This window comes from Micrasema longulum, unplaced genomic scaffold (genome assembly GCF_059751315.1).
Source record: "Micrasema longulum isolate JH-2025_06_02 unplaced genomic scaffold, ASM5975131v1 h1tg003620l, whole genome shotgun sequence".
NCBI classification, from domain to species: Eukaryota; Metazoa; Arthropoda; class Insecta; order Trichoptera; family Brachycentridae; genus Micrasema; species Micrasema longulum.
Genome location: NW_028280658.1, coordinates 3,997 through 26,520, shown reverse-complemented (window position 1 = coordinate 26,520; position 22,524 = coordinate 3,997). Strand labels below are relative to the sequence as shown.

The 22,524-nt window shown below is 38.0% G+C and overlaps 1 protein-coding gene across 1 annotated transcript; it reads right to left on the bottom strand.

Annotated features, from left to right (window-relative positions):
- Window positions 1–269: 269 nt before the first annotated feature.
- On the bottom strand, window positions 270–22,077 carry LOC148270653 (uncharacterized; the record flags this gene model as incomplete). The annotated part of the gene is given in 16 exon segments (XM_088242313.1): window positions 270–724; window positions 1,372–1,595; window positions 2,958–3,072; window positions 3,154–3,331; window positions 3,412–4,251; window positions 4,254–5,484; window positions 5,870–6,124; window positions 6,127–6,269; window positions 7,325–7,443; window positions 8,582–8,804; window positions 10,271–10,531; window positions 11,774–12,557; window positions 12,642–12,890; window positions 13,414–13,698; window positions 17,500–17,544; window positions 21,892–22,077. Coding segments are annotated over 16 exon segments (5,340 nt in total), but the record flags the coding sequence as incomplete, so codon positions are not given.
- Window positions 22,078–22,524: the final 447 nt, after the last annotated feature.

Sequence of the window (22,524 nt, the reverse complement as noted above, 5' to 3'; positions counted from 1 at the left end):
AGAAAATATTAACTAATGACTCGATTATTTCATTATAATGCCGGCTTTTATGATCCGAGTAGAGTGGCATCAAATTGATTTTGATTTTATAAACACTTGCACTTACAGAAACAGAATTCTACGGAAGAGTTATTTTTATTTATATCTCTGACAGTAAATTGTTGTCTCCTCTGAAAGGAACCGACGATAAATTTAATAAATGCAACAAAGTCAAATTAATTTGAGTTAAAATGTACCTAAGTAACACCGAGCTAGTAAAGTGTTAAATGTTTTATTTGGTATCTTTGATATGATGTCACATACTAGCAATATTTATAAATAACTAACCGGGTGAGTTTTCTTTAGTAGAATAAAGAAATTTTTACTAATACACTCGGTTATATTGAATTTAAAAAATAGATGGATGGGTGCTCGCAGTATGATTTGAGTTCAAAAAAGTTGTTTTTGGAGTTACTCAAATAACAATTGAACGAGTTTTTGCGAGCTCACAGCTAAAATTTTAATCTAGAATATTTGTTATTTTTATCCCTGATTAGGTCTCGTTGGCTTCGGCCTGTATGGCCTTAATCGTCTTCTTCCATTCCTTCCTCGGTTATAGAATGTAGGGGTGGGACTTGGGACTGGAGAGACTCTTCTAAATTCTCCTGCTTCTTGTAGAACAAACGTTGGGGGCGAAGGCGGCGGTGGCCGCTCTTGCGGTCTTCTCCTTATGCATACGGAACATCTGAAACAAAATATAGCACATGTGTATTTAATTTAATTTGGAATAAATAGCGAGGTGACAAAGTAAATGTTAACGGTCAAAAATTTTCTAAATGATTAATAGGAAAATATGTAAATTTAAAGGATAGTTAGTTTTGTGATATATTAAATTTGTTTAAACTACTGAATTATTAAATTATGTCCATTCGAGGTCGACCGTCTTGTTAAAGACGGGTCTTAAAGAGATCTAATATAAAAACTGACTTCAAATTGTAGGTCACAGTACATAATCAAAGTCTTATTATAAAATTATACTATTAAAAAAAAATGAAAATCTATTTATTGATCAAAGATCATCTTACCTAATATTATTTTAGGTACGTGTATTTTGTACATACATATTAACTTCAATATCAATACATAGATGGCGCTCCAACACGCTTGTGAATGGTTTCTCATTTAATAACATATATACAAAAATCAAAAAAATGTTACTTGTGTCGATATTCGCTAATAAGCGGAATGGGGAATGTTGTAAAACGTAAAGTGGCCACTTAACCCAGCCAATGACAGGTCATAAGCCCTGTAAACGCTCGAATATCCATAATCCTGAATTTGAAAAAATTCTACCTCATCTCTGTAGGGATATTAATAAAAAAATCATCTTACCTGCTAACTCTTGATGTCAAATCTGCCTTAAGTGTTTGCTGTATCGGTTTTCTAAACATCATATGATCTTCAACTGTGGCCAGCCAATAGGAAAGGATGTTCATGAAGTAATTGCATCTGCCCATTCCATTACATTCAATAAACGGTCGTGCTCTGAATTCTTCAAGACACGATCCAGGAGACACGAGGGATTGCCCAGCACCCTGTGCTCCGGCATCAGTGTGCTAAAAAATTAAAGTAATAAGGTGATGTGACAGCACCACTTCCTCAAACTTCCATGACCCGATTTTCCATTACATATCAAAGTTCTGTTATAGAATGCTGGATTATTGGATGAATAAATTAGGGACTGTCAATCCTTATTTGGTTGACACATGGTAGGAGTAGCTTCGAAAATGAAATGGAAAATGTGTTTACCCTCCCCAGCGTGTCCAACCATAGGGCTCTAATTTGTTTAGATTGTTTACAGTAATAATACTTTTTTTTTTTTAACTCACCGTTTTGGGAGTTCATTGGTTTGATACACAGATACAACTTTATTAAATGAAGCCCCTATAATAGACATCCGTTTGCCTATTTGGGGCTCCACTAATATTCAAATATACTAATTTTTTTGTAAAATGTAAAAAAAAAAATCTATTTGCATTAGGGGAAAAATATAAAAAAGAATTATGTAAAAAAGCTTATTGAAAACTGTTATTGCACTTCATGAAAAAATTGGAAACCTGTATGGTCTACAGACAATTAATATTTTAAGCATGTCTAAACTTTTGCATTTAAATTTTAATTTAATTTAATTTTTGTTTATTCAGAAAAACAACAGCAATACAAAAAAATATACACAACATTATAAAAAAACATAAAATAAAGCCAAATCAGTTTTCCACATAAATACAATTATAAAAATCCAGTTCAGTTAGATATAATTCATAGAAGTGCATGTGTGAGTTTTTTTTTTGTGTGAGGATGCGTGTGTAAAAAAGTGGAGTGTGGTTTTGGTAGGTATGTGAATATGTGTGTGATTGTATATGGGTGTGAGGGTAGGTTTATGGACAGGGTGAGTGTGTGTTCGATATGAGTGAATAGAAACAACTTATATTTATAATGTAAAAATATATTTTTTTTATAAAGAAACATAATTTTTTTCATATAATAGTTTTTTAATTTTGGTTTTAAAAGTGAGTTTACTGCAGTTAAATATGTCTATGTTATTGAAAAATACATTATAGTTACGCGTCAAGCGAATCAGAGGAGAGTTCTGTGCATAGTATTAACAATAACAAATAATATATAAAGATGAATGATGATTAACTGTTTTTGGCAGAGCAGTTAAGTTTAATTTTAATAAATATTTCAACTGACTACATAGATATGGTTTTGTGTATTTTATGTTTTAGATACTAAATTATTTATCCATTATTTCTTTTGGCCTAGAAGTAATGGGCACTGGCAACACCAAGTACTAGGCCCACCAACACACCAAACTAAACCGTTTCCAACTGCAGCGAAATGGAAATCAATCAATTCAATACAATCATCCGTGCACCGAAAACAGTTCACTACAAAGTAATTAATTGTGTCTTTACCATTAAGAAACTGTATCCAACCCATAGTTCCTCCCAGCCACCTGGACACTGAGGAATAGACATGCTCTGACTGTGAACAGCCATCACTCTTGTTGGGGCTTCACAAACTGAGCACCTAGGAAGTTAAAGATAGCTTTAATATTTGCACGATTGCTTGAAATAAATAATACAGAAGTAAATAGAAATTAATATCTACCTAGAGATATATCTCCCGACTTCACTTGCAGATATTGGAGTCATTGTCATAGGCATCGGCTCCATTGTTGACAACCAAAAACTGTAATCGCTTCTTTGTGCAAAATCACAAACTTCGTTCAAGTTGCAGAACATGTAAGGCATAGTTGAAAACTTTTTGAGACAACTTCCAGGTGCACCTAAAGTAAGAAGATTTTGAATTAGCACTATTGTCCACCGAACAGTATTAAAAAAATTTTTTTAGTGAAAATTATCATACCTAAGTCTTGGCCGTGGGATTTAGAATTTCCAATGATATGAAGGAAAGAAAATCCTTCCCACATTTTAATTGTATTTTTAGGACAACTTGGAGTCATTTCAGTCTGGGAGTGTCTTGTAAAGAAGAAGCCTCTACTACTTGGGGCCCCAGGGACAGGGGCTGGGTAGCCTGGGGGTCCTTGAGACCCTCGTCTACCTGCCCTACCTCGAAGTCCCTGAATACCTTGTAAACCGGCTTCGCCTCTTTTTCCGGCCAATCCTGGCAGTCCACGAAGGCCAGGCATGCCATCTTTGCCTCTCATACCAGGGATACCATCATATCCAACAGGTCCAGGCATACCCACTTTACCACCGAATCCAGGTATACCTGGATATCCCATTTCACCTGGCATACCTGGTAAAACATCATTTGCATTAATCGGGTCTCCAACATCTCCTCTCATTCCCTTTATTCCTGATAAGCCATATTGTCCTGACATCCCTTCATCTCCTTGTATTCCCTTTAATCCCACTTCTCCAGTCATTCCTATTTGTCCAGAGTAACCAGTATCACCGCGCTCGCCTTTTTTTCCATCCAGTCCTGGATATCCTATGGGGCCTTCATCTCCGATAATGCCCGAGACACTACCACCACTTAATCCAATCATCCCCATTTCCCCTTTAAAACCTTGGAGGCCCTGTTCTCCTTCAAGACCTGGCAATCCGTAATTTCCTGGCCGTCCTCGTGCTCCTGGTCTTCCGTCATTTCCTTTTTGTCCTTTAGGTCCTGTGAAGGTAAGCCCAGGATTTCCTTGGATACCTTTTGGCCCATCTTTTCCGGAATCCCCAGGAGCTCCTTTTGTCCTACTCGTCCATGTCTTCCAGGCAAACCGTCGAATCCTGCTCTGCCTTGTTCGCCTCTTTCAGCTCCTATCCCAGGCATTCCTGGTGGACCCGGTGGACCGATATCTCCTGTCATCCCAACTTCTCCCATTATGCCAACTTCACCCTGCATTCCTTGGAAACCAATATCTCCGAATTGTCCTTTAACACCAATTTGACCTTCGTATCCGACAGTACCAGCGTCACCTTGCTTACCCCTAAGGCCTTGTTTTCCTTGTTCTCCGTTATCTCCTTTAATACCTATTTCATTGTATGTTATTCCCGGTAAACCGATGAATCCTCTTTCTCCTTCCATTCCTTGTAGTCCGATACGACCAGTCGGCCCTCGGTCACCAGGCATTCCTGGGATTCCTATTCGACCAGGATCACCTTCCATTCCCAATTCACCCTTTTCTCCGACACGACCAAATGCTCCTGTAGCACCTTTCTTTCCTGGGAATCCACTAAGTCCTGATCTACCTGGCGTTCCCTGTCTGCCTTTGGCTCCGGTATTACCACGAGATCCCCTAATTCCTTCAATGCCGAAATCTCCCTCATCACCCTTTTCTCCTATATCACCAGGTTTACCATCGTATCCGGAATCTCCTACCATTCCTTTGTTTCCGATAATCCCGTCAATTACATATCCCGCCTGTCCTTGTTCTCCTTTCAACCCAATAGCACCCATAACTCCATCAAATCCTGGAGGACCTATAAGTCCCTCTTCACCAATATCTCCTTTAAGGCCACTAAATGAGATTTCTCCTCTAGGTCCAGGTGGTCCATCTATTCCAGGTAATCCAGTGTAACCCTTTATTCCCGATCTTCCACTTAGTCCTTCCCTTCCCGTTAGACCCACATCTCCAAAAATGCCTTTAAGTCCGTACGAGCCAGGTTGACCCTTTCTTCCAGGTGAACCAGGTTGCCCTGTTTCACCATCGTCTCCCAAATCTCCGGCTTCGCCGGGAGTTCCGGGAACGCCCATTCTTCCATTCAAGCCTCTGTATCCTTCTATTCCCAAATCGCCAGTTGGTCCCCGTATTCCTTTTCGCCCCGTCTCGCCCTTTAATCCATTGAGACCATAGCTTCCTTTAGGTCCATCGGGTCCTCGTAGACCCTGGTCTCCAATAAGACCAAGTTTTCCTGGTCTTCCCGGTGTTCCTGGCATTCCTGGCTGACCAGGAATAATATCGCCTTGCATTCCTTTTCTTCCCTAAAAAATAGTGTCATGCTTAAATTTATATTTCAAAAAGAATTTATTCAAAAAATGTTTTTTTTTTAAATACCACCCCTCGATAAAATACGGCGTGTATTGGAAAATGCAAGTAGAAAGTTGTGTGTTTTTTTTTATGTATTTGTTAACGGAATTTCAAACTAAGTAAAAAAAATAAGGATTTATTTTAGTTATTAATTTAGAAGAACTTCTTACATCATTTAAAGTAGTTAGTTTTTATTATTTTTTTCATACATTTTTGAGAAACTGCGGTACAATTTGACGTTCTTTTATATCCAATTCCCCCAAGGACTGTGAACATCCTCATAAGATTTTAAAAAAAACACAACAAATTATTGTTTTTACAATTGATTAAAATAGTTACCCTCAATCCGCTTAATCCTTCTGGTCCGGGAGCTCCCTTTAGTCCAGTCGATCCCTTTTCCCCCATATAGCCCGGTCTACCGGGGATTCCTTCTGCTCCCTCGTCTCCCGCGTCTCCGCTCCTTCCGCTCGGGCCGCGGAGCCCCGTCTCCCCGCGCAGGACCGACAGTCCCAAGTCTCCGCGGGACCCTTTAGCGCGGGAGGGGCGGGCATCCCGTCGCTCCCCGGCTTTCCTGACAAACCCGGCCTGCCCCGAGGGCCGATGTCCCCCGGTAAACCACCGTAGCCCTTTAGACCTTTAGGCCCCGAAATAGTCAGACCAGGAGCTCCACGCGTCCCCATCAGCCCGACGAATCCCTGATCTCCTACTTCTCCGCTTACTCCGGGCTTTCCTCTGGGTCCTGAAAAAGGAACGCATTTTTAATTTCTAACTTGACATCTTGATTTCCATTCATTTGGGACTAGTTAGTTACATTTACTTACGACCTGAAAATAATTATAATAGGAAATGAGTAATTTGCATGAATGCAAATAAAGTAAAACTCCAATCATCCGGATTAATGAGTGTCACACGTTATCACATAAAAATTTACTAGAACATGTCCAGCAAAGTTAATCGCCTTGACGATGAAACGCGCTGGCCGCCAGCGCCCTTTTTTATTTGTTATTATAACATCTCCTTTATTTTTTATTTCCTGATAACGATCCGGTTATTTGGCAATCCGGATGGCTGAAGTTCGGATAAATGTAGATCTACTGTACTACATTTTTTCCAAGAAAATAATTACATTGCCAACAAATATGTTTACTACTATTATGATACAGGATCAAGGTGCTGACAGTGGCTCACGTGAGTAAGTGGTTCAATAATTATCCTGCACGTAAAAGTATAAGCACTTCAATTTAATCTTTAAAAAGCCCAGAGAGAATATAATAGCTTTGCTGGACAGTATTTAAATCCTTCTATGGAATGGCTCCAATATCGGATTGGATTGGATCTCTGTATTAGGGAAAATACATGTCAAAAATAAATTCTCTCGGGTCAGAATTTGATTCAGGCAGAGGAAAACTTGTCGAACTCCGACGCTGCCCAAACACTAGGTTCAGAGATCGGCTCCTTTGCCTGGACCAATTGCCTTCACACTTGCGAATCGTCGACAGTCCCAGTTAGTTCTGAGCCCTTATTCTGTAATTTTTTTAATAAATTTATTCATATCGTATGAGAAATTTTCCATTGAGTTTGAGTGAGATATGAAAAACAAACGACTTTATGAAACCAAATTGTGACCGAAAAAGGGTTCAGATCTCGACTGAAACTCACATCTTTCTTTTATCATACCCTCAATTTTAAAAGCAGAGTTGTAGTTGAAGAATTGTAAAGCGCTCTTGAGGTGATTTTTCACGAAAATGGCGCTAGGTATATAAATCAGCCAAATATTATCATTTAGACGTTTACCTTGATCTCCAGGAATTCCTTTATAACCTTTGTCTCCCCTTATATCTATGTAGGGTTCATTATAAAGTTCGCCGGCTTCTCCCATAGCTCCACTGTCTCCTGGCTCTCCCGCATCACCTCTGAAAATATCATTATCCATTAATAATATATTAAGTAATGTTAGACATACGAGTACATGCAATAAAAAATCTCCTTTGACACACTCTTAACTGCTTTTAAATTGATAGCGACAGCCAAATCTATTATATTATAGTAAGTATAATATGTTTGTAGCCTGGGTGGTATGCTGAAAGTAAAAGGGGCATTCTATAAAATTACTTAGCAAACGGTATTCAAAAGAGTAGTCGTAAGGGATCTTTCTGGCTTGCCAAACCCAACGTACTAATACATATTATATTACGCCTATTCCTATAAGAAGAAAATTTTGTGTGAGTGGTTTTTGCGTCATTTTGCCTCAATGATATGTATGTATAAATTAATTTAAAATGTCAAACTTGAAAAATGGAACGGCACCATAAGATGATCATATACATCCGGAATTTTAAAAAAATCAGCATGATTGGCATTGTTGGCCCTTTACACCTAATGACTAAGGTATGGGAACAAGAGAGGTGCTCGAGAGACTGGGTAAACTGGGAGATTACCGCATTGCATGAAAAGGGTGATCCATTAAACTGTGATAACTATCGTGGCATCACGCTACTTAGTGTATCGGGGAAAGTATTTGCATTCGTAATACTGCAAAGAGTTCAAGGATCCATTATGCGAGTATAAGGAGAGAACCAGGGCTGGTATTCTGAAAGGAATTGCAAGCAAAGAGATCGCTCTGTTAACGTGTACTTAGTATGTAAATACGCACTAAAAATTCATTTTCTTCGCGCGCTTTTGCGTTAAGAATACCACCCTAAACGGGTTTCCTACCTGCCAGATCATGTCCTATATAGAGTTGGGATAAGTATGCGTCATGGTGTAGAGGTGGGCTCATTCGCCTATCATGCTTGAGGTCTCAGATTCGATTCCTAGTAGCGTCACGTAAAATATTTGTTTAACAGGTGGTTTATCACTGCAATATTTCACTGTTCCTGGACTGGAGCCCTAAGCGTAAGACTGATCATCTAACCTTTACGTTTCAGATTATCGAGATGCGCTGCATTTGGTATTCTAATGTAGTGCCATATGCACTTTCGGGTGCGAAAGGGATATGAAAACAGCTAAAGGAAGCTGCAGTTTTCTGAAATTTTAAAAATGCAAACTCACCTATATCCCGCATAGCCTCTATCTCCCCTGAGGAACTCTTTGGGAACATAAGCCTGGGAGCCTCTCAGCCCGGGTCTGCCCGGGAGTCCGTCTAACCCGTTCCTGCCGGGAACACCAGATGGACCTTGGTCTCCCTCGTGTCCCTTGGTGCCCATACGCCCCGGCCATCCCGCTATTCCCGGGATTCCCGGGATACCGCGATTGCCTTCCAGTCCCGGAGAACCTTAAGAATTATCAGTACTTAAAATACAATTCTGTTATTTTACATTGAATATTAGATTTATCATACTTCTTCTTTTCCACGGACGCTCCTAAGTGGAGCATGTGGACATAACCAAACGCCTCTAGGGTTGCTATTGTAAACGCCCTAGGGCTGTAGAGTACGCTTTTATATCGTGTATTTACGCGCTCTACGGCTGCGAGAGCGTTTTAAAATACCAGTCCTGGAGATCTTATCGCTAGCCAGAACTCTCGCCTCCTCTCTCGTTATTCCCGCATGTCTAAGCTCCGCCGAATAAAGCCGAAAGATCTTCATCGACGGTCTTTCAGGACGGCGAGAGTCCGTTCGTGAGAAGAAGAGGCAGTTCGGATTGAGGCTCTCCTGAGGCATCCGCAGCATGTGTCCAAGCCAGGTCCACCACCACATTTTCAAAACGCTCATTATAGGATGCTGCTGCATCCGTTCTCGAACTTCAATGTTATTTATTTTACAGAAACAAACAGTCGACAATGATATAATAACATGAAAAATATACAGTTTAAAGACAGACCAGCAAAGTTTCTAAATAAAAATCATACATATTAAATTGTGGTACAACAAAAGGATGTGTTTATGTGTATTTGTGTGGAAGTAGGGGTTCAGGTGTGTGTAAGTGTGAGCATCATAAAATAGCAAGTGGGATCGTATCGCTATGAAATAGAACCATATTATGCCTAATATTCCCCTCACGCTCTTACTCTCAAAACTCGGAAGTGGTGTTTTGAGCTTTAGTTAAGTGCCGGGACACGCTCTCATACTGGAGTACTGGCATTATACAATGTTTTATCATTTCACAACAACATTATTTCTATATTTCAATTAACGCCGACTACCGGTTGCAGAGCAAACCTGGATCCCATGTTAGGGCATAATCAACTGAATCGGGTTGTGGCCCTGTGGCTAGTGTCTCGGACTCACAAATCAAACGTCCGTGGATCGAATTCTACTCTACCCCAGCTTGATTCCCATTTTCTAATAGTGAGTTAAAACTCGTTAAAAATGGCCTTCAAAATGAAATATTTGGGTAAATCATAAGAACGCAAATATTTCTTTTTAAAAAAAATGGAAAAAAATTGAGGGTTTATTTACTGGTAACATGTAACCGTGTTAAGGGGGAGTGACGTGAAAAATGCTTTAACGTGATATTTCAATCAGACATTTAAAACACTTGCGGCAGCTCTAGTCAAAATATAAAAATATGTTAATAAAATTTAATTTTTCTTCTATCCTTTAATAAATTTTGCTTATTTTTTTTTCTTGTAAATTAGTAAAATGAATTATCAAATATCAAGAAAGCGCTAAAAACATCTAAAGTTCCACTGACCACCATTCAAGAACATACGAGTACAACAAAATATTGACTTATTTTGTTAAGTTTTACATGAACTGTTTTATTTAGGTATGACTAATTTTGAGTGTGAAATTATTACCTTTGTCTCCATCCATTCCTCTATCGGGACGAATGAGGCTTTCTGCTGGATATATGATTCGCCCCTGCGGTCCTGGCTTTCCTCCGAGTCCCCGTTCTCCAACTGGTCCCTTTTCTCCCTTTTTACCGACTCGTCCTTTGACGCCCTCCCTCCCGGGCATACCCTTGACTCCGCGCTTCCCCAGTGCCCCGGGGTATCCCGGCAAGCCGGATTGGCCCTCACGCCCTGCGTCCCCAGTTTCCCCCTTCGGACCATCGCGACCTAGAGACATCAATATAAGATCAGCACGTGCTTAAACAATAATAACACTCATATTTAGAGCTTCTATGTCAAATTTTACTAAACAGAAATGTAGATCATGTGAACTGCCAGCAGATGCTATTATTAGTTGACACAAAAATTTACATCCATTATTTATGTCCTGTACCCTTCATAAATATGTCACAGGGTTATTTCAGATAGTTGCAACAAATTCAAATATCTCTCGTAAAAAATAAAATCTTCACAAAAGTTAACAGCAGGAAAAAAATAAGATATATTGATGTTCGTTCTAACGAATACAGAATCTGTCTACAGAATAGTGAATTTTACACAATGCATAAAGGGATCACTTACTCCATCAAATGACAGGTCGTAGATCCTGTGTTGAAATGACTTTGTCTTCATGATTTTGATAAAATTATAAATAAAGTTATTAACAAATCTTCTTGGTTTAGTTTTACTTAAAAAACGTTCTTCATTCCGTTGAAGTAGCTACCAATATAAATACCTAAATATATGTTTAAACGTAAAAAGCTAAATCAAAATAAATAAAAAAAGTAAATGTCTAAAATAGTACTTTTTCGTTTGTGATATTAAAATTTTGTTGAAAAGTAAATTTTAAGAAATATTTTATTACGAATAGACATTTAGTTTACGCCATTAAATTATTAATTTGAATCAACAATGTTTTGAGTATGTCCAAATGCTTGCAGACTGGCTGGATTCTGAATGACAGGTCGTCATAAGCCCTGTAAATGCCTAGACTCCCATATTCCCATCTCAAAAATGTTTTCCCTCTCCGTTGCAACAAATTTAAATATTAATTTGAAATTACGCAGACCGATTATTTTCGTGTCGGGTCGATCTCTAATATTTTTAATATATTATGTAGTTATATTAGTAATAGAGAATTCTATGTTCATGCAATTCGTCATGACTAATCCCGCGGGTAACGATTGCAAAAATGTAATAGATGAAGTAACGTGCTGACTATCAAGTATCTGGCCGCGGCATGTACCAACAGAAGAGTCGCGATAAGCGCGTCCCCGGCCCGGCAGCCCACACGCAGGACATCCGGAGCCAGAGGAAGCCGATTACTCTGTCGAGAGACTTATCTCTGGTCAGAGCTGGAAGGCGGTTCGAGGTATTCCGCCATTTGCACTTTAGTTAGGTATAACCTCAATTTAAGGTGGGTCATGCCACGATCTGATGATAGTTGAAGTAGAATATAATTATTTTTACCTGAGTAACAAATCGGACAGTTGTCTCCTCTCGTGCCTTTAAGTCCATCACGCCCGGGCGTTCCCGGATATCCACCATCTCCCGATAACCCAGGTTTACCCCGTGGGCCGTCATCACCCGGCGGTCCCATAATATTGAATCCCTTTCCAGGAAGACCCTTAGGTCCCGCATATCCAGAATCTCCCCTCTCTCCCGGTTGTCCGACGATTCCATCTAATCCAGGTTTTCCATCTTCTCCATCTGGTCCGATTACGTAAAGTCCCGGTAAACCCTTTTCTCCTCGGACGCCGACGATTCCCGGTGAACCCTCTCGTCCTTGTATTCCGGGTGGACCCTGAGAGCCGTCCACGCCTCTTTCTCCTTTGATGGAAGAGCCTCTGGGGCCCGGGTAGCCGGCGGTTCCCGGTGGTCCCGGAGGACCCGGTGGACCCAGCATTCCGACTAAACCAGGTATTCCGTTAATACCGGGTTCTCCTTTGGGACCGTTAAAACCGGTTGGCCCTTGGAATCCAGCGTTTCCTACTGGTGCAGGGTCGTTTAGGTATGGATCGTATTTTCCCGGAGGTCCTTGAGAACCTTGCCTTCCATGGGACCCTTGTTGACCGTCTTCACCTATGGCACCTTTTTCGCCATCGAATCCATCACCGCCAGAAAATCCCGGGGCACCCTTCATGCCCTTATCCCCACTAGGTCCCGAAGGGCCAACTTTTCCCATCTTGCCTTCGTGTCCTTGGTCTCCAATAGAGCCTTTGTCACCCTGAATTCCGAGAATACCTGCACGACCCTATAAAATAATCGCAAAAAATATATCCATTATAAACTGTACATGTGTGCGAGTAATTTATCTTGGAAATAACAATTTACTCACTGAGAAACCAATGGAGCCTAGTATTCCTTTGACCCCCTTAGATCCAGTATCACCCTGGTATCCTTTTTCTCCCTTAAGTCCTTTGGCAAGTCCCACGGTGTACTCCCCACTCGGTTCCGGGTGGGTGAGTTCCCCGGGAGGTCCTTGATCTCCTAAAGGTCCTCTTTCTCCCTTCTCTCCCTGCGGTCCCGTTGTGTTATCACCTAAGGCGCCCCGTGCACCCGTATCACCTTCTTGTCCTGGCGGGCCCTGTTAAAAAAAACATCATCATGACAGTAATAGTATAACTCGCTCTTTTTGTTAGGTTCTTGTGCCGTCATGAATTCAAAGAATTTTTAATATTAAAAAAAACATTAAGTATATGTTATTAATTTAATTAAAAAATGGGCTAAGCTACGCTACTAAACTTGTCTAACATGGTTTTTCAATTTAGCAACGTTTTTTTTTTTAGGAATTTCGCCTCCTTATTTAATTTATTTACATACGCCACATTAATGGCATTTTAATAAAAATAGGCACAAGAATTTTAAAGTCGAATTAGTCTAAACTCAAGATATACGAAATAAGAAAAAAAAATAGAGTTACACAAAACAAAAATATGTAAGACAAGGGGCACAAAGTAAATCAATTAATTTTTTTGTGGCCTTGAAAAATATTTTATTTAGTAAAATGTACATTGAAGATCAGAAACGTGAGTCGAGAGACAAGCATTACGTTGAATATAATATATCATCTACTCGGATATGAAATAATAAATACGAAATAAAATTACCCCATCACCAACATAACCCGGTGGCCCATAAGCCCCCTGGTATCCTCTAAGGCCCGGGATGCCCGGGCTGCCGTCCCTCGCTGGTTCGCCGTAGTCTCCTTTCGCCCCCGCACTGTTGATGCCGCCTTCGCCGGCGAGGCCCCTCAAGCCGGCTGGCCCCATATTGCCCGGAGCCCCCCTCGGGCCGGGATACCCCGGGAGCCCCATGGATCCTGACTGCCCGTCGGTTCCATTACAGCCATCTAGACCGAGGATTCCGCGGACGCCTTCTGGTCCTGGTATACCCTATCGGAAATTTAAATTACGTACACAATGATGTATCAATTCAAAGACACAATGTAACCATAAATAATTACGCAAAATCACAAGATCCTAAACACATGTTGTCTTCTCAACTTATTTAAATACCACCTCTTTTTGACAAATAACTTTGCGTATTATACCAGTAGCTCAATCACAAATAACTATCGACGTGCTCAAAAACATGCTAAGCATTTAAGCGATCACAATGAACAATAATGAACGTGCTTAAGTTATCGCATTCATAAGTCAACGCGTGTGTAATCTCTAAGTCAACGCTCGTGTCAGTTTGTTTTTAGATTTCCTCGTAAATAAATACAATTAAAAAATTATGTAAGGCTGAGACAAGCATTATCGACAAAATCAAATAAATACTATGTCAGGCTTAAGAGAGAGATGTATGCCAAAGATCTGGCTTTTAGAACATGATTTTTAATCTAAATTTGTTGCAACAGAGAGGAAAAACAAATTAGAGAAGGTAATATGGAAGTCTGGGCATTTATCGGGCTTATGACCTGTCATTGGATGGTTTTTTATTGTTATTTTTTTAAAATCATTCTTATGTTGTTGAAATTCCATTCGTCAATGCGTTTTGTAGCTGCCAGACTTTTTGTGATGTTAGCTATCATATTATGTAAATGTCATCAACTATCAAATATCTAAATTGAGTAAATGGGGTCTAGAATTTCAACCGTCCATTCGCTCAGTAGCTGCAAGACTTGTTGCTATCTAACTTCAAATTTTATAAATTTGATTTTTATTTCGTTTTTTAAAATATCACTTAAACTCTAAACTTCATTGTTAAAAATAAAATAAAAATAAAAATGTAAATAGGGGCTAGATTTCTTATTGTCCATGCGCTCTGTAGCTGCAAGACGTGCTGTTATCTAGCTCCTATATATCATAATTGTTATATATTATCCTAGAACTAGAATCCCAACCATCCATGCGCTCTGTAGCTGCAAGACGTGCTAGGATATTTATTTATTGTACAGCACCCTTGAGCTGATTTTCACGAAAATAGCGCTATGTAAATTATCCAAACATTATTATTATTATTATTTAAGTGGCCACTTTACACACTGTGTAACATTCACCATTTTGCCCGTGTTTAAACATCCACATTTCCTCAACTCTTTTCTCTCAACGTGAATGTGACACAGTGCGTAAAGTGACCACTTAAACCGGCGAATGGCACGTCATAAGCCCTGTAAATTCCTAGGCTTCCATGTTCCCTTCTCAAAAATGTTTTTCCTCTCTGTTGCTACAAATTTAGATCTGAATAACTCTCTAGGGAGGAAATCCAGCCTGTTTGCAAACATTTGGACATACTCAAAACACCGTGGTTTTCTATGTTGAGTTTTTTGTATTTGATTTTAATTTTTTATTCGGACCATTTTGCTTTGAATTTTCTATATTGTACATAATTTTCATGTTTACGTATTCATAGTAATAAGATTTTGGCATGTTGTAGAATTAAAAGATAATAATATTTTTATGTATGTTTATAAGATCTTAGTTATAAGCACCTACTGACGAATTGTCATCATGCAGTTCAGTTTTTTTTTTCATTTATTTATTTTTTACATATTTATTACAGCAATTTACAATGAATTATTTATACAACAAATTAATTAAGTAGTAAAAGTAAACATATTTTTTTTGCTGGTGGTTCATCTAAACTGCCTAACTAGGGATAGCTTCCCCGTTCTAAGGCAGTAAAATTTGAACTACTACTACTACTACCATCACGCCATTTCCCCGTAGGGGTAGGCAGAGAGAATGGACCGTCACACACGTCTATCCTGGCATACAATCCTAGCCTCTTCCACATTCATACATCTTGTCATACATGCCCTTCGGTTCTGTCTGCTTTTGACATGACCAGACTTAAGATTTTGGTTTATCTGATCATGCCACGTCTTCCTTGGTCGTCCTCGTCTAACGTTGCCGTTCATTTTTGCCATATATACTTGTTTTACCATTCTCTCGTCGTCCATTCGTTCTACGTGACCAAACCATCTCAGATTTACACTCTCGCCTAATAGTCATACATTGATTTCCCACATATTCGTCTAAGAGATCGCATTTCAACCGCGTTCACTCGGCTTTCATCCTTCCTCTGCCAGTTCCATGTTTCACTTCCATACATAAGTGTTGGGACTAAAACTCCGTTGTGCACTGCCAGTTAAGCTTCGATTGACATATTTTTATTTGAAATTACTGTGCTTAGTGCTCCGTTCATTTTGTTGCCCGCATTCACTCTTCTTTCAACATCTTTTTCTACTCTTCCATCTCTTGAAAACATGCTTCCCAGATACACAAATTCTTCTACTTGCTCGAGACATTCGTTGTTTACATTTATTATGCAGTCAGTAACCTCACTATCCCTTTCAAATACCATCACTTTTGACTTACAAAAAAAAAAAAAAACAAAACAACACAACGCTTAAAATTTGTATTTTATAACAATATTAAAAAGTAATTACCGTTTTATTATTGTGTGTGCATTTTCAGTCTCAGTAAATAATAAATATTCAGTGAAAACATAAATAATACCAAAATCTCTATATCCTAAGTCATTACTAGTAAAACAAGAAATCAGCTTACGCTTAGTTGAACTTGCTATTGGTATTTTTTTTAGTAAATTAATAAAAAAGAAAAAAAAAAGTGTTTAAAACGATGTGTTATGAAGGTATGCAGAAATGATCGTTTCATTCGGCCAAAGTAATTTCGTTATTACACTTTTTGAATACTTGACAACATTTTCTATTCTTCTTATTTTGAAAAGCTACCGAATACCTTAGTGTACCCGTGCTAAGCACATAATTTATTAAGTATTACAAAATAATTGTAAGATAATGTGATTTGTCAATATTGCATTTATTGCCACCATTATAACACCGCAGTTAAGTATTTCAAACTGAATTTACTAAAACACTATAGCCCTTAAAATATAGCTCAATTAGAATGACATTTGTCAGAAAAAGTGACGACATAACTTTGTAGTAACGTCAAAGGAGTTATTTATATTGAAATCGAATTATTCGAAAAATCATTCGTTTCTGGCGTGTTAATTTTTTTTAATACAATGCTTGATACATAAATCAATATTAATATTTAAAATCAGCTTTAAAACTAAAAAAAATAATAAACTTAATTATTAACGACGTTCTTACAAGGTTACATCATTTTGCAAAAACGTTAGAGATGGACAAATTAATAAATGTTAATTGATCGAATAAAAAAATAGTTCATTTGATGTTGTTCATGAAAAAAGCATAAATAATTTTTTGTGAATAATTGTGTTAAACACACTATAATAGGCTTGTTTTTGCGTTTTTATATCAATTTTCGGAAACAGAGTTTCATGATTGCATGAAATAACTAATTAAATAGATTTGATAAGTGATCAGTAATTTCCATCACTAATGAAATTAATTTGACAGCTGTCATTCTAATCAAGCTTTATTTTAAGGACTATTGATTAAATAACCCCTATAACTTATAAACCCATTTTGAATCCACACAATCAATATTCCTACAATATATTGTTATTATGAGTAAATTTCCCCCGCAAATCGTCCTTAACATTGTAAATAATAATAACGTATTTTTAATTCAGAAATAGGTACTCCGTTAATTCTATGACTGTGAATAAAGCGAACACACCTTTTCATACGTATGTCATTTCTACCTTGTCGGGAATTGAACCCAGGACTACGGTACTGCACCACATGGCGTACAAATTAATAGATTATTAAAAAAGACAGCGTAAATACTTACAGGAACACCAGCAACTCCTTGGAATCCAGGTAGGCCCAAGTCTCCCTGAAAATATGTGATATTACAAAAGATGTCATTGCGTATGGGCCTAAAAAATACTGTTAGTAAAATAATTACCCAACTTAAATAAATTATTGTAGATTTGAATTAAAATGACAGCACGAGCGGCGATCAGTCGAGGTCATAAACTTAGGGCCAATCATAACTTCTCAACCTTCTGAAGAAGTACTTGACTATTGGGTGTTACCATAGGTTGCGTCCGTTTTTTTTACAAATTACAATAGTGAATTCTCCTTCATTATTTTATAAAAAAATAGTCAATGACAGCTTTATTCCCTCGATTAAACGTGAATAGAAAGAGGAGTTTAAAATACTCACTTTCGTCTAGTTAACATTCCATTTTAAAGACTTTAAATCAAACAAAACCATACCATTTTGTTTTACCATACCATTTTGTTTAAATTTAGGTGCTCATTTTTTAATTTGGAAAAAAATGGATACATTAATTAATGTCAACACCCAATAGGAAAAAAACCACATCGAAAGAAGGTCGCTTGCGTTAATTTTGTAAATTAATTTTCCACTGCTTGTGGGATTAGTTTTGATGACTTTTGAGTCTCAGGTCTCAGCACGCCAGCATTGTTTATAATTTGTTATTATAGCATCACCAGAGTCCACCTATTTCAAATCTGAGTTGAAAATTATCGTTCAGAGCCGATTTCAATTTCAATTTGATTTATTCATATATATGTACATTACAAAATGGAATATCTTAATTCATAGATATAGAAATAATTAAAATAATAAGGTAAAATTAAGTATATATTGAAATAACACATAAGTATACATAACATCCAGAGAATAATATGTCAAAAAAATAAGAGAATCTTGTAACGAAAAACTCCCTCAGGGACTTGAAAAATGTCAATGTCCAAAGTAATATTGTTCAACATAGAAATAGCCCTTCCAACAGGCATACCTATTGGCAGGCTAGTCCTGCATATTGGAATGTGAAACAGTCTATTCTGACGCTGTCTAAGGTAATTATCTGGAACATAAAAGCTAATGCTCCGCATAATTTCAGGGTTATCAATAATACCGCTCAACAATCGAAAAATCGAAAGAAGTGCGTATTAAATACACATTCCGAAAGAAACCGAAGAAATTTCTTCTGAACCCTCTTCACCATAAGAGAGTACTTCAACTCATACAGTCCACAAATCATCGAGCCACTCTCGAGTCTACTTCGCACCAACGAGTTATAAAGAATTCTCAGTACTCGTGTACTACCAAAAACTCTGGTAGTACGCAAGACAAATCCTAACATCTTCAACAAACTACTACAAACTGTTTTGATCTGATCATGAAATATCAGGGAACTCACAAGAGTGATGCCTAGATTTTAAACCTTCGAAGTCCGCATAAAATTCTGGTCATTCATTCTATAGCGGAAAAAAGCGTTTTGTGGGCCCTGATTAAAGAAATAACTGAGCATTTTGAAAAATTGAACAATAATTTATTTCGTCTTCCCCATTCAGATATTTTTATTATATCCGCCCGGAGAGTACGAAAATCATCCAAAGTTTTAACCCTAAAAAATAATTTCAAGTCATCTGCGAATAATAAAAAAACGCAAACTGACTACAACTTTTTAATATCATTGAATAAAATAGAGAACAGCAATGGGCCCAGGTTGAATCCTTAAGGGAACACCTGAGTAAGTACAATTTTTTTTTTGATAACAAGATTTAAATTATATTATGCTAAATAAAAATAGAAAGTACAGTCTATGTCTATGGCAAAAAATGATGCACGAAACCTTATTAGGAGTTGACGTAAGAGTTATTAAAGTTGTATTATCAGTTCTTTTAAGATTTTTAATGTAAAATAATAGGTTTTGTACGTACCAACACAAAAAAAAAAAAAAAAAATATTCAGCTAAGTTCAGATCACTATACTCAAAATCTTATGAAATCGGTTGAACGAATCATAACCATGTAATTTATAGTTCTCATTTTCATTCGTTATGCGTTAAATCAAGTTGTAAATAATCTAATATTCCATAATAGGCACTCATGTTATTTTTTAACCGATTCCGAAATATTGGTTACCCGTAGGTAGGATAAAATTGCCTTATAGCAATATACCCACCTTATACGCATAAAGGGTGCATAAATAAGTATTTATTGACAACATTATTTTGTTGGTGATTTATTTTGCATCATATTTTTGCTGGTTTTTGGCGTCTGAATAAAATATTTTCCCCAGATTTTCATAAAATTATTCGCTCGGTGATTTCAGATTATTGCAGTCGTTCACAATTTTAGTTCTGGTGATTTTTTCTCTTCTTATATTAACTCAATTCAGAGTAATCGATTATTACATTAACCGAATAATTTGGTTAGTGAATTCTTAGCACCACTAGTTTTTATTTGTGAATTGTCGCAAAATGAGTTCGGTTTCCTAGCTGTTCGCAGTAGTTTTAGAACTTCCGCCATCATAACTAACGTAATGACCATTTCAAATCGCCGGCGAAACCACTATGTCATTTTAGACTCGTAAAGTAGGTATAGATGGACTGAATGCGACAGAAACAGATTTTATTAGTTTATTTGTACTGAATTTACACAGAATATCTACGCGTGAATATTCCAATTCTAATTCTACAGTCAAAAATGTATGGCGTGGATTACAAAAGTTTGTACGTACGAAAACTAAACACATTTTGCTTTGTAATCTGGTATATTCTTATCCTCAGATGGGGGTCAGTGCTATTGTGACGAGTTTTCGTTAGTTAATTCTCGCCTTCCAAGCCTAGGTCTTTAGAGCGGGCTACTGAGTGGACGGCGAGTACTTTCATATCTATTGCTAAATCTCCTCCTCCAAGCTTAGGTTCTCAAAGTATTGGGCTATTTGGTAAGGGGCGAGCGCTCTTACATCCTCAGTATTACCAATGGTCCCCTGAACCTGAAAATGCGGCTTCACTTGTGAAATAAGGATTATAAAGAATCAAATTCACGTAATCGTATATGGTGTATCATCAACCACACTGCAGAACCTACACCCGGAAGTTTCAGTAATGTTCATTCTAGAATTTTTTTTATTTAATATGTAGTGCCTTGTACCTAAGGGCTTTATTGATAACCCTCAGTTGGTTTCGGCTAAGTTTCATTAGGACGACAGCAAACCTTTGCGAAATGTGATACATTTTGGTAACCATGATGTTTACAATTGGATTATTCACACATGAATTATTTAGCGTACAGCAGGAAACAATTTTTAGGAGGTAAGAACATGAAAATGAGAAAACAAATGAAAAAAATATTTTTTCAAATATTTTTTTTATATAGGAGTTGCTTTATTATTTACCTTGCTTATAATATACAAGGTTTATATTTCAAAAGTGGATTTTTCTGCAATTAAATTTCTATAAATTTATCTAAACTGTTGGGATCAGGAGGGATATACTAATGTGGGCCAATCAGGAACTTCTCAGCATTTGCTTATGTGGAGAGGAAACCACTCAAAACTCTTCAGGAGAAGCCGGCCTGTTGGCAGTAGTCAACAGGCCTTCCGTTCCACTAGAGGAGTGTTCGGCATTTTCTTCCCTACTTTGGTTTATTTTACCAATAGCCTGCACTGTATTGATCATGTATAATACTACCTCTCGTGTGAGTTCTTTATTACCTATCACCGATGGGATGTCGCATAGATCTTCACCCAAGCTTCTGCATCGCGCCTCCAGCTGTTGTCTTTGAAAGCTGTGAAAAAAAATATTAAGAGGTATATATCCAGGCTAGTCGAATTCGATCGATTCAGAAACCGCAGTCAAGAAGTCCGCTGGATCACCAGGGCAGCGTCTTGCCGAGCAATCCTTGACGATATGCTTGATGGTTTGCCTTTCTGCACCACTGAGAGATACCCTCCCCCATTTGTGCATCCATGTCCGCACATCTCACGGTGCCGCACCTGACCCTGTCAAGGCTACGTCATGTTCTCCTCGGAAGGTTAGGGCCCAAAATTTTCTCATTGAAATAGGGCATGTAGCGTAGGTAAGGCTCCACACTCAACTTCCGCTATCTTGGGCACGCGTTGTTAAGCTGAAACTCATCCATGCTCGGCTGCCTACTATTGGCGGAAGGCTTCCTGGATGGTACTCTGCTAATTCTTGCATTAGGTATATCCTTATTGAGTTGGAATCCAGGGTTTTTTGCAGATTTTGTCGTATTCTCTGAGCAGAACTTTCTGTCGTCGTAGGTGAAGTGCGTTATGACTCAGAACTAGCAGCCCGAATATTAATATTGAATATCATGTGAATATTGTGAAATAAGTACATTCATATGTGAATATCTAATAATTGATAAATAAGTCAGATAAGGTTGTATGACTTACTCTATATCCCTTCTCACCCCAGCCGCCGTCCTCCCCGAGGGCGCCCTTCTCTCCCTCGTACCCGTCGGGTCCGCTGGGCCCCGTGTCTCCGTACGGACCCTGTGGCCCGGGCATACCATGGATCCCCTTGTTCCCGGGTTTCCCCTTCAGGCCCTTGCAGTCGCATATCGTTGTGTTACAAACACTCTGAAAAGAAAAAGAAATAAATAAATAAAGTGTTTATTAATAAACACTTATTTTTGGGTCAGATTTCTGGCAGGGTCGATGTGAAATATTTGTTTTTTAAAGTGGTTTTACAGGATGATTCAAAAATATGAATAGCTTATTTTTTGCCGTGCTTATTGTGTAAAAGGCTAGTATTTATTACAAAACGTCTGTTTCTTTTAGTTGCCTAATTATTGTGTAAAGATCTGGCGAGATTTGGGTTGGATTTTTAAGAGGATCTTAAAAATCCATAGGGCACGATAAAGGTTATGAAATTTTGAAATTATTCCGCCTGCGACGCGACGCCACAAGTTCTCTACGGTGAGTTCTTCTGATTGGTGGATTAGCTTTCCATAAACCGAAAAACTATCACAACACTCCATTGGTTGATTCACAAGAACTCGTTACGCCATTCATAGTCGTTAATTT